Below are 17,563 nucleotides of genomic sequence, written 5' to 3'. Positions count from 1 at the left end.
GAGTTTTCCTTGACATCTTCTTCATCCATCTGCCACTTTTTACTATGACCTTCTTCACGACCAGCCTTTAGATAGCTCTAGAATTTTCTTCTTTTTTAAAGAAAGGGACAAAGACTTACACATGCACTTCATCTAAGAGGGTCTTCAGATGACCAACATATATGTGTTAAAAGGCAATCAATTGCATTTGCGTAATTAGTGAACTATGATTACAAACCACCACCCTACAAACCCGAAGGTCGAAAATTAAGGAGGGACCATACGTAATGCTGTCAAGGATGTAGAACAACAACAGGGACTTCCGATTGCTGCTGGTGCAGTCCATAGCTCAGTGATTTATCACAGAGTGAACACAAGCATGGAACCACCACCCAGTCAAGAAATAAAACAGGTGGCATTCTTTCTTTCTTTTGGGATGCCTCACCACCTGAGACATAAAAGTGCCTCAAAGTTAAGCATAACTTTGATTCCCCTCTATGGAAAACAGGCAGTATCTTCTAAAAATGAACATATCTTCACCCTATGACCCAGCAATGGCACTAAAAGTACAAGGAAATTCATGGCAGCATTTAACGTGGATAATTGGAAATGGAAAACATTTTATGATGGATAAGTCCATTGTGGCGTATTTATACAGTGGAATACTATATAGCAATGAAAAGAAATGAATCACAGCTATATCAAGAACAGAATGTAGAGCAAAGGAATCCAGGCATCAAAGAATATGTATTATGATTGTCATTACATAAAGGTTTAAAACAGACAAGATAATCTATGCTGTTAGAAATTAGGACAGTGGTTTTCTTTGGTGAGTAAGGAGGGGATAAAGATGGAAAGTGGCACGTATGTGGGGTATGTTGAGCGTCTTCAGTATGTTTTCTTTCTTTTGTTTTAGGATATAAAAGTTTAGACTTTATCTTAGAAGAGAGTGAGAGAGGGAAGAGAGCAGGGAGGTGGAGAGGCATTTGAAAAGAAAGAAAGAAAGAATGCCCACCTGTTTTCTTTCTTTCCTTTTTTCCTTTCTCTTCTTTCTTTCCCTTTCTTTCTTTCTTTCTCTCTCTCTCTCTCTCTCTCTCTCTCTCTCTTTCTTTCTTTCTTTCTTTCTTTCTTTCTTTCTTTCTTTCTTTCTTTCTTTCTCTCTCTCTCTCTCTCTCTCTCTCTTCCTTCCTTCCTTCCTTCCTTCCCTCCCTCCCTCCCTCTGTTCTTTCTTTCTTCCTTCCTTCCTTCCTTCCTTCCTTCCCTCCTTCCCTCCCTCCCTCCCTTCTTTCTTTCTTTCTTCTTCTTTCTTTCTCTCTCTCTCTTTTTATTTGAGACAGCATCTCAAGCTGTCACCCTGGTTGGAGTGCTGTGGCATCACTACTCATAGCAAACTAAAACTCTTAGGTAATTCTCTTGACTCAGCCTCCCAAGTAGCTGGGACTACCGGCCCCTGCCACAAGGCCTGGCTGTTTTTTTTTTCCCTTTTGTAGTTGTCATTGTTGATTTTAGCTGGCCCAGGCTGGATTTGAACCCTCCAGCCTTGGTGTATGTGCCTGGCACCCGACTCACTGAGCTATGGGCACCGCCCACCTGTTTTATTTCTTGAGTGGGTGGTTGTCCCATGACTGTGTTCACTTTGTGATGAATCACTGAATGGTATGCTTAAAATTTGGGTACTCTTCTGTGCGTATAATAAAAAAGCTAAAAATATATATATAATAAAGAAAAGCTGGGCATGGTAGCTCATGCCTGTCACCATAGCACTTTGGGAGGCTGAGGGTGGGTGGATTGCCTGAGCTCAGGAGTTCGAGACCAGCCTAAGCAAGAGTGAGATCCCCATCTCTAGTAAAACAAACAAACAAACAAACAAACAAGCAAACAAAAAATACTACATGAGTGTCATGGTGGACACCTGAAGTCCCAGCTACTTGAGAGACAGAGGCAAGAGGATCTCTTGAGCCCAAGAGATTGAGGCTGCTGTGAGCCGTGATGATGCCAGCGCACTCTACTCAGGGTGACAGAGTGAGACTGTCTCAAAACAAATCAAAACAAAACTCAAGACACCAAAGCTGTTGTCTAAACTTTGCTTTCTGTGAGAAGGATACCTGGAGGCAAACTCTAACCAAGGATAACCTGGTGGGTGCTTTCTCTTCTGACCTCTTCTGATGTCATTTCCTTCTGTGCATCCCTTCCTCCAGGGTTGTCACACTGGGAGATGATATTCAACAGGATCCTCAGTGCTTGGTTATGGTGGATTCCCCTTTTGAAGGATTTTTTTTTTTTTTTAAGTTTGTTTTTGGAGACACAGGCTTTTCTGGGTTGGTTCTTTTTATGACTTTTGGACCATGCAGTTCGGTGAATTATCTAACCCATTCTTTTAGCTTTCCTCCAGGGCTCTTGGACATTTTCCTCCTTTTGCCAACTCTTATATACTGGGCAGATGCTCCCTCTTTACTTTGCACATTTAAAAAATGTTTGTAAAAAGAAAAAAAGGAAAAAAATGTAATTGTTGCAAGAAATACGATTTAGTTTTGTGACTCAAAATAAAAATACATTTAAAAAAAATCTTGGCTTTGCCTCTCAGACTTAACTATGTGCCATTGGGCAATCAGTGTTTCTCTTCACATCTGAAGGCTATATCCCCACCATTTACACTACTGGTTTTATGTTGTTATCTCTGGATAAAGGCTTCTGAATGGAGTCACATAGCCTTTGGGCAAGTTCGCTTAACCTTTTTGAACTTCCTCCTCTATAATAAGGATAACTACAGTCCTCTCCTTTATGGCAGTTGTGAGTTTTAAATGAGGTAATGCATCCAGAATACCTGGCGTGGATTAGTTGCTCAATAAAAGGAACTTTTCTTTTGAACCCACTTAGGGCAGGAAGCATGACTGATTTGCACCTGCAGACCTCAAGGACTAAACAGAGGGGGATGTGCTGTCCAGAGGGGTTGTTTTGTAGAAAACCAGTGGTGACCAACCTACCTGGTCCTATTGGCAAAGTAGGACTTAAAACCTCAGTCAGCCCCGAGAAAACATCAGCCTGGTTTAGTGACAGATACAAATAAAGCAAACAAGGCTACGAAATATTTGGTTTCTTTCAAATGTAGGTGATTATATTGTTGACGGGGCCTAAGGAGCGATAAGAGTACTCCATCTCTTAAAGAATCTTGTAGAATGCTTTAACAAATATATAAGAATCATATATAATTGGCACACACTTTGTTTGAATGCAAACACTGCTGTTAAAGTGGTGCTTAAAAACAGTTTGTTGGCCTTCTCTTCATACAGGAGAAACATTTCTCTCGTTTACACTACTCACTTGCTTAGCAAACCCTTATTTATCCTATAATGCAAGCGTAATCTGCCCAACATGTCCAAATGCCCATAGATTCTGAGTTAGTGGAGTCTGAATTAAGGGAATTTTAGGCAGTCTCTCATGGAGAACTATAATACACGCATTTGAAAATGACCCACTCCAGCAGTTTTAAGAGCCCTCTAAGGAAACTGCCTCTTCCCTTTCCTATCTCTTCTTGCTGCTTGTGTTTCATTCCCAGGTTTGGAAGGAGACAGAGGAAGACAGGCTCAGACACGAATTCTTAGGGCATTTGAATAGTTATTTATTGAGAAGCCACAGTTTTCCACACTTTCATAACTGTAGGCTTTATATAAGGCAAAAGCAAGATGGATCCACTACTTTACACAAAAAGAAACAGCCCTGCAGCGAACCCCGGGGTCGTGCAGTTACAGATCAAAATGCGATGTCCATGACATATAAAAAACTGTGTGGAACCAAATAATTTAAATTATGGTTACAGTCTACTGAAGGAAATATCCATATCTTATTATAAACACATTTTTAAATCTAGGGTTGTCATTTAAATATTCGGAGGTTTTTTTACATACCATTATTGAAACATAAAAGCAAAATATAACATTTAATAGGATAAACTTTGACAGAAGACAGTTGTTCTGAACTGTGCTTGATGTTAAGTCATGATGGGATCGCCCCTTTGCCGTGGCAATGAAGTTAATTAATCCATTGGTATGTCGCCATCCTTTTTTGGCTAACTATATGAATAAACGAAAGGATGGTTTAACAAGGACACAAGAGGTTCGTTTTTTTAGTTGTAGGGGAACAGAAAGAACTAAAAGTTGGAGACTGCCTTTTATTTTTCAAAAAACCAAAGCAGATCTACAGGTGTTAATTAAATTAAATTATTTATGTACTCATTTAAGTAACTGGCATCCACATACATGAAACAAAAGTGACAGTACTCAGTGTACTTGTCCCCACACTCATTTACCATCAATGCACACACAGTACATGAAAGAAGCATCGTTCATCTTTGCCGATAACAGGAACACACCTAGCAGTTGGACTATGGATTCTCCATGAACAGTATTTAAAGAATGGTGCTCCATATTGCTTGTAAACATATAGACATGGAAATCAGGAAATCAGTGGTCATTTTCTAATCTTGGTACCACATAGCTAAAATGGCAATTGTATTGGTAAACATCTCATGGGCATGGTGATTGACAAAAAATTCCCTAATGAGGTTAACTAACGGACTACGGACATGCACTGATTACAGGACTCCATCCCAGTGGACTCTGGGACCGAGTGGTCTAATCATCTTCTTCATCTTCCTCATCGCTGTCTTTCATGCTGATCCCCTGCAGGCCCCCACCTTCACTCACTGATGCTGTGGCTTCCTCCACAGTGAGACGGTTCCGGATGGTTTCGTAGGTCTTGCTGTTTAAGGTGGAGTCCAGGACCCCTTGCAATCGGAAATCTCTATAGGTTTTCTAAAGAGGGAAAAGATGCAAAGATAAGGGAGATCCCATCTTCATGGTGGGGAAGGCAAAGATGTCAAGCAGGTGTGGGTGTGACAGCACTGACCTTTAGCTAAGTGTCACATTTTATGCATTCTCAAAGAAAAAGTCACTGTGCTCAGATTTCACTCTTACTGAAAAATGAGATTCACTGAATGACAGAAAGTAAGAAATTGTGACGGGATAAACTATATTAGCTGAGACAAAGCAAAAACCATAAGCCTGTGTTTATTCATTTCCATAAAGGAATATGCTCCATAATTGTTTTGGTTCCTTTGTGTGATCTGGTTCTTTCTCTGGGGTTAGTATAATATGATAGATATTGGAAATGGCTATAACATATAAATAATGGGTCAAGTGATTAGGGTATTTTGTGATTTCTGTTGCTGTCTGGTCTTTAGTATTTTTGAGGCTTGTAACTGCATGAGCTGTACTGCTATTCCTCTGTCTCATTCATAAGACAGACACATGTATGTTGGTGTAGGAAATCTAGTATGGGCAGCAGTGATTATGGGAAAGATGGGGCGCTAATGCCTCATGGGTATGTTGCAGGCATGGGGCTCATTTCTCATCTCCTTGGGAAGAACTGCGTCTATTCCGTTCACAACTTCATAGTCTCAGGGAAGAAACTCGGCTGTTTTTCAAGAACAATGGTTTGGGGATTACTGTACCACAAATTTGTTCTTGGTTCCTCCAGGCAGTTTCTGTTGAATTTCCTTAGGTAGCTCAAGAACTGTTTTTCTAGAAATCCCTTAGGGTTAATTGAACATGACCAGAAGCATCTGGCTGTTGTCTATTTCATAATTTTTTTTTAAAGGTCTCTCTCTATCTACAACTCTCCTCATCACGCTGCATGTCATTTCAGTTACTGATTCTTCTGTTTGTTTCTCGTATTGATATTCAAAGCCACTCCCATCATGATTTCTAATAGTGCATCTAATGCAGGCATTGTGTTAACAATCACAGTGTCATCCCCTGTTGAAGGTCACTGAGTTGTAATGACTGTTGACTAGTGAATGCAGTTAGACTTAGTGAAGTTCGATAATGTTAAAGTAACTTGGTTTAGACACTAAATTATAAGGTCATCCTGAATCATGCATTAAGCTGCAAGCCTTGCTGAGGAGGAGGATGCTGGGAGGAGGCTAGGAGGACACTAGCTATCTGAACTAGGTCTTCAGCTGGACAGGGAAGGGTAGGAGCCTGTCTGGCATAGTGTAGGCCAGATATCCAGATGATTAACTGGAGTTTTTATACTTTTCAATAGGTTGTTGTGTTGCCACTTAGAATAATGTAATTTTCCCCAGAATATGATGGGGAAAAGGAAGATAAAAAGCACTTGAGTAGTCTCATCTTTATTCAAATTCCAGAGCAGAGTGTACCCCAAGTAGACTCTGAATGCCTAAGGGCAGGGATCACATCTAGTCATTCTTGAACACAAGTACAGGCTCACGGAATGTTTATCCAATGTTGGATGAATGAATAAATGCTTGCTGAATAATGAATGAAAGGATGAATAAATGGAGTGGCTATTGACGTGGAAAGGAAAGCCAATTATCCTTGGAAATTTGCCTTGGAGAGAGAGCCTTCTGGGTGAGGCACTAGGTAAAGAGCTGGTGAATTCGGCTTCACATTAGTTAAGCTGGGCCTGCTTTGGGTGAAAGGGAATGGGTTTCTTTGGCAGTGACATTTCTGTGTTCCTTCTCTGTGCTACATGTCTACATTTTTGTTTTTGTTTGGGGGGGCTTTATTTTGGCAGGAGGCTAATACTCAACCTCCTCTCCGACCTATATATTTTTTCTTAATAAAATATTGCTAATGCTCAACATAGATCTAGCAATATCAGTAATGAAAAGACAATTTTAAGATATTAAAATTAAGTCATCTTTTCACATCTACCCAGTAAGGGTCAAACAATAGATTTCCCCAAAGTATATTTTGATTCAGAAAATGGAATTGAAGGAGTCAGGCAATGGCTAGTGAGCTTGCCTTAAGGAACTGAAGTAAAAAATATGAAAATTAGACTGGGTCCATGGTCCGAGTGCATACATTTCTCTTTTAAGAGCTGCAATATACTGCTGTCTATAACCTTCCCAGGGTGGACGCTTTGTGAGATCAAATGCAGATGATAATAATTCTCCTTAATTACACACAATGGAACAGTAATTGGTTTTAAGTCGGCACTGGGAGAGAGGAGCACCTTTGGTGAAATGGTGCTAATCCAAAAGAGACTAAGAAGTGGGGTGGGGGTTGTGTGGCCAGGGGTGGATGTGCGGGAGACTTTTGGCAAACTGTTAAATAGAAATTCAGCTATGTTCATTGTTAATATATTTAAAGGGAGGTTATATTTGAGGTTTTTGCATACGAATGTTTTAAAACCCTTTATGGTGAAGCATCAAATGGAAACTGAAATGATCAAAAACGTATTTACCCCCTTCTGTGATCTTATTATTTCATGTAAACCACTGAGATTTCACGCTGAAATAATTATCATTAGTCCAAGGCACATGCACAAGAGCAAGGGGGAAAAAAAGCCACTTTCAGGGTATGTTATCTCACCTTTGTGATCCTTTACATTTGATTGTATACACGCATTATAAAATAAACTACTTCAATTAACTATGAGAACAATATTGATTTGCATTCTGTTAATGATCACAGGACATATTTAGAAATAGCTGGGGGTAAATATTTCTATTAAATTAATTGTGGCAAAATTTTATTCAATTAAACCATAAATGAAATTGGTAATTGATGTGATTAGCATAATGGCACCAGAAGCTAGCTTTTGAAAGTCTAAGGCAAAGGGTATGGTGGGCTCTGCAGTATTTTTTTGCATGGTGAACACATAAAGTATTTTTCCAATCTGGATAAAGATATCAAATTCCTTTTTATTAAATTTTCCTTTGATATGTAACAATAAATCAGGCATTGTGAAGTGATTTTTGAGGCTTTTCTTATAATGAAATACTGTTTTAGAAGTCATCTTGTTTTGTAAGTAAACTAATATTCTTTGTGTTAAGGAAGCTCTGCAGCGTGCCGATGACATATATTTCAGTAAGCTATTTGCAAAGAAAAATAATCATTTTTTTCTTTTACCTTTACCATCCTAATTAGTGTTTTCAACTGATAAATGTGAAGCTGTAAGTCCATCCGGTCCGTCAACCAGGTGCAGATCACGTTCATGGAGCTGTTGTACCATTGCTGAAAAAAGAGACAAAAGTTCTCCAGCAAACATATCATAGAGCGTTTATGGGGATCAAGCCATGTTTGAGCACCCCACTCTGTTCCAGGAGGAAACAAAATGGTTAAAGAGAATTTGAGAGCACAGAGATCATGAACGTTCATTTGTACAACATTGGGTCTATCTGAGAGCGGTCAGTTGGGACTTTGAATCTAACACAGAATGCTTCCACTATAGCTATTTCACATTCAATTCATAGAGACCATCTTTTGCTTCTTCCAATTTGCTTTTTTATTGGTTCCCTTTACGGAGTGGCTTATTTCCTAATGCCATTGTCTCTGGTTTTCAGAGAGATGAGGGCTTCTCCCCTGCACTGATGTGGCCACTTACCTTTTGAAAATTCCATACCCTTTCTGCCGCTAAGTTCAATTCTGGGAATCAGGCTGAGAGAGTCTTCGGAATTCAGGGGGAAGTTCACTGTCATGTACCTGACAGGGGAGTTCCTGATAAACATAATGAATGAGAATTCATTTATGGGCCAAATTGTGCTCTGGGCAGCTTAGGTGCCCTTATATTGGCTATGCAATCTGTTTTAATCTTAACACCAAAAAATTATGGAAGATGAGAGAAAAAAAAAAAACATCTACAAATGAGCTCATTTCAAGCTGTTGAAATCATACTTTCCCTTAAGGGGGTTAAATTTTGCTTCTTGTCTGTGAAAAATGCTTGAAGCTGTGTCACTTTAGACTGCCACCCCTGTGGTGCCGGAAGTCTCTGGTGCAGTATAATTTTGCAGTACTGCTCATATATTCATAAATCTCACTCGGAGACATATGAACAGTGTTATGAAGTGTCAGTATGAAAAAAAAATCTAATCTTTTAAACTTCACCAGGTTTCATTACGCTCTGCCGCTTATACCAAACAATTTACAAATAAAATGAGAAGGTGTGGATGGACCTATATATTTATTTATAGGGCATCAATAGGAACCGTGCTCAGAAAAGATACAAAAAAGAAAGAGTGGTTAGAGAATGGAGATGAGGCATACTCTCGTGCTAACCGAAACACACACGCATACACACTCACACACACATCGCACACCAGTGGGGATTCGAAAAGCATAAATAAAAACATGTTTCCGATGGTAACTCCACCCTTTCTCACCTAAAGATCATCCAAAATCAGTTTATGCCTAACACTCACAGTTTTTCCGAAGCCTTGTTTCTGACTTAATTTCTTAAAAAAAAAAAATTAATTTAGGTTTTTTACTTTGCAAGGTAGAACTGCCAAGTTTCACCTTGCAAGAAACGACACAGTCTCAGCCATGGCATACAGAAGCCCTCTTTGCAATCTTTCATTTCTAGGCTCCTTCTTCATCAGAGCCAATTGTGGCTCTCCTTGGAGCCCAGCCGCGGCAGAGACCACACTACCCCAATGAAGGCAGCGCTGCAGCCTCACAGCCAACTTCTGCTCTTTTAAAGATCATGGAGGAGAAACCATCAGTCTTAGGAACCTTCTGTCCCCCCCCCACTCTCTCCAGGGAGCAGGCGGGTGGGGAGTGGGGGTTTTTCTTCTTGAGATTTGCAGTTCACTCCATGGAAGGAAGGAGGGTGTTTGCTGGGGTCAGGCTGCTTCAGGCATGGACAGGTTTTCCCCTCTAGGGATGAGAACATTTTACTGAAACTTTTTTTTTTGGTAGTAGTGGTTGGGGGGGTGATTTTGGCACCTCCTGCCTTGGGATTCTGGAGCTTTTGCTGTCACTGCATCTAGGTTTTTTAAGAAGGGGTGCTGGAACAAGAATGTCACTGGGTCACCTGCGTTTTTGCAGCCCTACCTTAATCTTTGCAATTGGAGTATCTCTTGTGTTCACTCCAGGCCTCAAACTCTGCATTCACTGGCTCGATCTGCCATGTCATCTGGGGGCTCAAAAAAAATCTATTTGGAGATCCATAATCAATCTTTCTTTATCTCCAGCCTCCTGGGGTTGGAGGATGACTTTCAAGAAATGCCAGTGACCTCCTGGCCAAATCTACAAGCTCAGAGCCTCATGATGCGTACATCTCAGGGACACAAAAGAGGAGTGTGGCACTCTGGCTTCTAGGCAGAGGTGGCATTTTGCTTTGGCTGTGACAACAGGCAAACCGGCGCTGGCTTATATCACTGCCAGCAAGCCTTGTGCAACATGCCTTTTTCTCTTTGCTGAGAGACGTGCCACCTTTCAGGAAAAAAAAAATAACGCCACCCCCCCCCCACTTCCATTTTATGTAAGCAGTTCCCACTCTTGTAAATGGCTTTTGGATAGTGAAAAATAAAAATAAAAATAAAAAGGTAGGGTACTATCAACATTCTTGCTCTGATGCTGAAAGGGTAGGGAGGTAGAAACTGCGTACAGCGATAGCTCAGTGCATCACATGCAGACTCCCATCCCAGGAGAACAAGAAAGCCCTGGAACATCCATGCTTTGCTTCCTGGATCTCACATCTAGCAAAAGAAGTGTAAAAAATGTATGATGCCCCATTGGCTACACATTTAAAGAGGCAAAAGGGAGTAAGTCACTCCTTTCCAAACCTTATGCTCAGTAGATGAAATTGGAGGCACTTTTGGATGCAACACAGTGCTAACTTGGGTTTCCAGAAAGGCGCTTAAAGGCATTTGGATGTTGAAAAAAGCAGGAGGCACTGCCTTCTAGAACTTTAAAATGTTAGAGGTGAAAAGGGTCTTCCATGCTATCCTTTGTAGAGGACGAAACAAAGGGCCAGAGACGTGGAGTGACTTGCCTGAGGTTACAGGGTTAGGTAGTACAGAACAGGCAGTTCTGTAGGACAGCCGCTGGAGAAATGGCCGATTTTCCACCATGATTCCTCCCTAGAGGGATATTAGTCATGTGCTGGTCACGACAGCTGATCTTGTACATTTCTTCCCAGCTCCACATTCAGGGATATCACATTGATAGCTAGAAATAGGTCTTAGTGGGGATTTTTACACCATGGAAATTGGCAAACACCCCAAACCAGGGCTTCCTCCCTCCCAGAAAGCTAGTCGTTAAACATTTATCAGCACATTCCTGGGTGTCTGGGTTGTTCCTGCTCTTCCTTGTGGGCTCACAGTGCTTATTAATCAGGTTTTCTTCGTTTGAGATTGATGCTAATGTAGCAGATTTGTTATGATTCTTCAAAAGAGGAAATTAATAAAACATTTTAAGTTTTCCCCATTTTGTTTTGTCTTGCGTTCAGATATGCCTTTTCCAGAGCTATCCTAACACCTGGGCACTAGATTTTTGGGGAAATGCATTCTCAATTTGCAGAAATCAGAATTAGGAGCTGATGACATGTACTAAGTATTTAAGTAAAATCACGACTCCCTGCTCCCTTTCCTTCATTCAGACGTATGAATCTGCAACTTTGTAAATAAGGTTACTTGAATCCTAAAGAATCACTAAAGAAAGAAAATCTGCAGTAGGCTGGGATCTTTTAAAAATACACCCTTTAGGGATAATTCTGCAAAGGTTTTGAATTTGGAACCCCAAAAGATGCCTATCGCAGCTATGGTGTGCAGGATAACAGGGCCTTTAGAAACCAGAGATCTGAAGGCGCTATTTAAAAGAAGTGGGAAGGCTAATGGAAAAATCTGCCATTTAATTCTTCTTTCTTTCTACAGTATAGTGGTTATGGGCACAGACTCTAACCCCACACACCCGAGTTTATGATCTTGGGCGAGCTATATCCCGTCTCAGAGACTCAGTTTCCTAATGAAAATGGGGATACGTCAGCCTCTGGTAGGCTTTTTCTGATAACTAAATGAAATAATGCTGCCAAAGCACTCACGGCAGGACTTGTCTCATAATAAGGCCTCAGTAAATGTTAGCCACCACCACCATCACCACTACTGCCCCTGCCTCCACCATTACAACTATCATCATCGTTTCTCCCTTCTTTTCTTTGTCTCCTTCTCGCTCAGTCTAAAAGTTTCCAGGAAACAAGGGAGAAAGCAACACATTGCCAGGGAAAGCCACGTGGTGATGGAACAATTTGTAGATTTGTATGGACAAGTCTTAAGGACATGTGAGTAACTGAGCAATGCAATTCTGCTGGAAAGTTGTTTTATGGGAGAGCACCACCCAAACCTACAAAACCATCTTGAATGCTTTAAGCACATTTTAGATTATATGGACCTAGAGTTAAGTCTTGGATTAAAAAGATTCAGACCCAGAATGAGTGTTTCTCAAATCCAGTGGGGATAAATTATAGCTACTGGGTTGGCTACTTACACGTATTAGCTGAATAAACTCAAGCAAATTACTTAATTCTCTGACCTCTTTGTCTCCTCTTGGGGTTAATACCAGTACTTACTTCATAGGATTATTGTGAACACTAAAAGAAATAATTTATGTGAAGTGTCTAGCAGAGCGAGTGTCACATTGTAAGCATTCAATAAAATTTATCCACTGTTGTTATTACTGTCGGAAACATAACACATATACTTTTAATAGGCAATACAAAGAAACTGTTTTGATCTTGTTCTAGGAGAAACTTGGACCATTAATATGCAAGGCTAGGGTTCACTAAGGCTAGGGTTAGGGTGAGGCAGGGTGCTGCAGGTATAGGGCTGGATCCCTATCTTTAACTAAAAACTTGACATTTCAGTCATCATAGATTTTTGGTACTAATTATGATTTTGTAAAATGTTGTCTTGAAATATCATTTATATTGATTATTTAATTTTTTGTCTCCTCCTTCCCTTATACTTTCTGACCAAGAAGTGACCCATCTACATCTATCCAGTCCACCACCCTTTAGTTTACTGTTCCCCTGAAAACTGTATTCCCCAGGGGGATGAAGCATTGAGAGATACTGTGACTAATTAACACCTCACAGGACATTATAGTGTTCACAGAAAATGGGCCTTCGTTGGCCTTGGATAATCCCTAATCAGTTATACAGCAGGTTGCTAGAATGCTGTGCTTATACATTATGACATAAAAACCACCACCACTTATACAAGTCTTAACTCCCAACCCCAAAAGACATCAATGTTAATTCGATGTCCTAGAGACACTACTGTTAATGGTACATTTGTTTTTAGAACAAGCCATATATCACAGATGGGTGGCAGTGGAAACAAGGAAAACAGGCTGAAAAGGAGACAGAACCATTCATTCTATGCTCACTTACCACAAGGGCAATTTATCCCTTTAATTTAGGCAACTCCTGGTCTTCTATAAGAATTTCAAAAAAGTGTCATTTTGCACAGGATTCCTAAGAAATACCTACAAACATGCACATACACAATCAATAAAGATAGTTGCCTCTTCACTGAACACAGAGCTCTTAAGATGTGTGCAGGCACCATGCAAAACAGACTATGAGAATTATATAGTTTATTCATTGAATGGAACTCTTTTTTTTTTGTAGAGACAGAGTCTCACTTTATGGCCCTCGGTAGAGTGCCGTGGCCTCACACAGCTCACAGCAACCTCCAACTCCTGGGCTTAAGCGATTCTCTTGCCTCAGCCTTCCGAGTAGCTGGGACTACAGGCGCCCGCCACAACGCCCGGCTATTTTTTGGTTGCAGTTTGGCTGGGGCCAGGTTTGAACCCGCCACCCTCGGTATATGGGGCTGGCGCCTTACCGACTGAGCCACAGGCACCGCCCCTGAATTGAACTCTTAAGAGGTGGACATAATTAACAGTACCATCTTGTTTGGGCTGAGAAAAAAGGGCATATGTAGTTTATATATAAGTAGCTTGTGGTTACACAATTAGAAAGTGATGGGACAGGTTTCAAGATGGCTATTTACCACTAAATCTGTAGTGCTTTGCACTCAACTTGATACTTCACAGAAGTGCTGGATTGGTTATATAGAAACAGCTCTAGTTCTAGCTGTCTCCACAGCAAGTCCTTCCACACCGAAGTTCTCAAAGGAGAAGGGTGTGCAGGAGACAACGCTGTCGAACCTGTTTGCCTCATAGCCTGAGCATCAGTGTTGAAGAGATTCTACATTTTATGAGGTTAGAAAGTTGCTAAGGAAAGTGTGGGGATTTAGGGGCATTCCCATGGAAAACCATTAACCTTAAGAATTGATGGATGAGACATCAACCATTGTGGACACGATTAAAATAAATCGAATGGGACTGCGGGATGCCATTTCTTAGCTGGAGTTACCATTTTTTCTTTTTTCCATTCATTCTACTTCTTCTTATTTTATTTCAGTTTGGTATCTCAGCAATTGCTAGTGGGAGAAAGTTCTCACTGTGGGCAGCTTGTTTTCAAGGAAAAACACAACTAGAAAAGTTGCCGTCACCAGATGCAGTGGCTTGCACTTGTAATCCTAGCACTCTGGGAGGCCGAGGCAGGTGGATTGCTTGAGCTCACAAATTTGAGACCAGCCTGAGCAAAAAATCGAGACCCCCTTCTCCACTAAAAATAGAAAAACTAAGGCAAGAGGATTTCTTGAGCCCAAGTTGGAGGTTGCTGTGAGCTATGATGCCACAGCACTCAACCCAGGGTGACAGCTTAAGACTCTGTCTTGAAAAAAAGGAAAAAAAGAAAAGTTGCCTTCATCACAGTGGATTGAAATTTTCTACCGGTTTTAGGGATAGAAAAGATAAAGCATCAGTTAAAAATTCAGTTCTGAAAAATCACATTTCATGTTTAAAATTTTTCAGGAATAGGGGAGAGAAAAACAGTGGAGTATTTTTATGTTGGTGGAAAAAAATTTATCTCATGAAATTAAAGATGTCATCAGCAAACAGTATGAGAGAAAAAAATTAGGCAAAGTCACAAATCCCATGAAAATAGTCTAGTGCAAAACTCAGTTCTTCCTGTGTTGCTTTTTTCTTTTAGGAAAAATGTTATTATTGAAGTATAACATGGCGACTGTAGTGTATCACCTTTAGCAAACTACACACACACTCCCAACAAGACATGTGGCCCCATAACCTGTAATCAAGGGTAATAGTCCAATACCATAAAAATGAGCTCTTTAAAAAATTATGGTATTTGATGTAAGGCTCTAGTGTACCACATAAAAACACACATCCTTCTATTATTAAAAACTTCTGCCTCTGCTGAGCGTGGTGGCTCATGCCTGTAATCCTAGCACTCTGGGAGACTGGGGTGGGTGGATTGCTGGAGCTCACAAGGTCGAGACCAGAGTGAGCTAGAGAGACCCTGTGTCTGTTAAAAATAGAAAAACTAGCCAGGTGTTGTACTGGGTGCCTATAGTCCCAGCTATGCAGCAAGCTGATACAAGAGGATTGTTTGAACCCAGGAGTTGGAGGTTGATGTGAGCTATGATGCCACAGCACTCTAGCCTGGGGCAAGAGTGTGAGATTGTCTCAAAAAATAAAAAATAAAAATTTCAGACTCAGTCCAATATAGTCCCCACCTGAGTGATAGTAGAAATTCACTTAGAACTGAGGTATAATTGCTAGTTTATTTCTAAACATGTTTTTCCTTTGAAACTGGCATGTTCAAGCCATAAATGCCAGGAAGGCAAAGCATTAAATGCCTTTCCACTAAAGATCAAAGTTCTAACCTTTGCTGTAGTTGAACCTTTATTATCACCCATAGATTCCCTTTACAGATGAGGAAACTGAGACATGTAAATAAAGCGGCCTGGCAGCCAACAGGAGATGGAGCATGGATTTGAATGGATCAAGAGAAGCAGTGCAGCCAATGGCTTAAGAAAATGCACTTGACTCACATCTCCTGTATTTGAATTTTGACAAATTCTTTAACCTCTCTTTGCCTCACTTTTCTCACCTGGTAAGGGGATAATAATAAAAACCTACTTAGAGTTGTTGTGGGAATTTGCATGATGTGCTTACAACAGGGATGGGCATAAGGGTTAGCTATTATTATCTGAGCCAAGCTATCCCACCCTGCTCCACAAATAGGAAAGCACATCTCCCCAAATGTGAATTATTCAGGGTTGTGCCAAACTTTCTGAGCAGCTTCCACTCTAAGAATGGCTGAGCACACAGGTAATTTGGTAACTACTTGGTAAGCAACCTGTGTTTTTCAACTGAAGACACATAGTGAATGCTGGAGGTTTATTATCTTTTCTCTGGAAAGTACCTTTTCTCCAACCCAGCACAGCCACATGTTAGGGAAACTGGCCCAGCATCTCACCTAGTGAGGCTAATGAAGAAATGACATTTTGTTTGTTGGCATAGAGTCAAAGAGGAAGATGATACTTTGGCCACATCCATGGGACTAGGTTCTTCACTTTGTTTTTGGTGACAAAAGGAGGTTATTATTAGTTAAAGGGGAAAATAAACCCTGCAGCCTATTTAAATTGCTGTATTGAAATACTGTAATGAAGCATTTTTATATTTGAAGCTTTCAATGCATGTTTCTTCCTGACAATCTGGGTAATTTAAGAACATGTGAAAAGCGTCATTCAGGGTTTCTTTACACTGCTACCCAAGTACCCTTAGCTTCGTTAACCTAAGCCACAGTGACACACCCCTGTGGTCTCGCAGGTCTAACGATCACCAGGGATCTGGTTGTAGTCAGTGTTCTAATCAGAGATTCAGAAAGGGTATGACAAAGAAAGCCTGGCATGTTCCAGCCGCCTATGCCAAGTGGGCAAAGCACTAAATGACCTCATGCAGTTCATAGCAAGTTTCAGGATTTGTCAAGGCTCCCCAAGGACTGAGTAAATACTTTCTAAAAGGGCATATCATCCAAATGCTTTCAAAAACCAGCACACCGTTGAAAGATGCAATCTTTTGCTTTTCTTGAGTGTTGCTGTAATTTAGGATTTGATTCTCAAAACCACTGCTCTTAGAAATGGGTATTTCCCAGTCCTAGCTTCAGGACGCTCAGCTAAAAGCATAAAGCTTTTAAACAGATAGCAAAATCAGAGGGCATAGATAATAAGAATGACCTTCCCAGCTGCCCCAAATGTCATGTTTAGTTGAGAGTGCTGTTTTTTTAGTGTTGTTGTTGTTTTAATATCTGTAATTCTTCGGATGCCTAAAAGCCTATTTCATTGACGCCTTCACAAACCTGTCTTAGTGCTGTGGCTCTTCAAGGTGACTGGGTCCTATGTCTGGATTGCATCTCCCTATGGACTCACTGATGGAGGAGTCTAGGACAGCTCGCTGCAACTGTGCTTTCAGAGACTACAACTATTTGCAAGCAGGTGCTTAGAGAATTTGGCTTCTCTTTTGCCTTTAGCTTTGTCTTATAAGGAAGAGATAGTATAAAATAAATAATAAATTTTAAAATACAGATTTACTTTTTTTTTTTTTTGTAGAGACAGAGTCTCACTTTATCACCCTCAGTAGAGTGCTGTGGTGTCACACAGCTCACAGCAACCTCTAGTTCCTGGGCTTAGGCGATTCTCTTACCTCAGCCTCCCAAGTAGCTGGGACTATAGGTGCCCGCCACAATGCCCAGCTATTTTTTTGTTGCAGTTCGGCCGGGGCTGGGTTTGAACCTGCCACCCTTGGTAAATGGGGCCGGTGCCCTACTCACTGAGCCATAGGTGCCGCCCCAGATTTAAATTTTTACTATTTAAATTGTTGCATTTTTCTTTTTTTTCAGTGTTTGGCTG

The 17,563-nt window shown here is 40.7% G+C and overlaps 1 protein-coding gene across 13 annotated transcripts in view; it reads right to left on the bottom strand.

Annotated features, from left to right (window-relative positions):
• Nucleotides 1-3,574: 3,574 nt before the first annotated feature.
• Nucleotides 3,575-17,563, bottom strand: part of CADPS (calcium dependent secretion activator) — a 499,139-nt gene continuing 485,150 nt past the window's right edge. For all 13 annotated transcript variants that reach the window (XM_053599820.1, XM_053599828.1, XM_053599822.1 and 10 more), the window contains 2 exons: nt 7,914-8,018; nt 3,575-4,790 (listed from right to left, as the gene is read on the bottom strand). In XM_053599820.1, coding sequence (XP_053455795.1) covers nt 4,611-4,790; nt 7,914-8,018 — 285 coding nt within the window. In that variant the 3' untranslated portion in view covers nt 3,575-4,610. The remainder of the gene's footprint in view (nt 4,791-7,913; nt 8,019-17,563) is intronic.

Source organism: Nycticebus coucang, chromosome 8, assembly GCF_027406575.1.
Source record: "Nycticebus coucang isolate mNycCou1 chromosome 8, mNycCou1.pri, whole genome shotgun sequence".
Taxonomy (NCBI): domain Eukaryota; kingdom Metazoa; phylum Chordata; class Mammalia; order Primates; family Lorisidae; genus Nycticebus; species Nycticebus coucang.
Note: the sequence above shows the minus strand (reverse complement) of the source record. Positions and strands in the feature narration are given on the sequence as shown.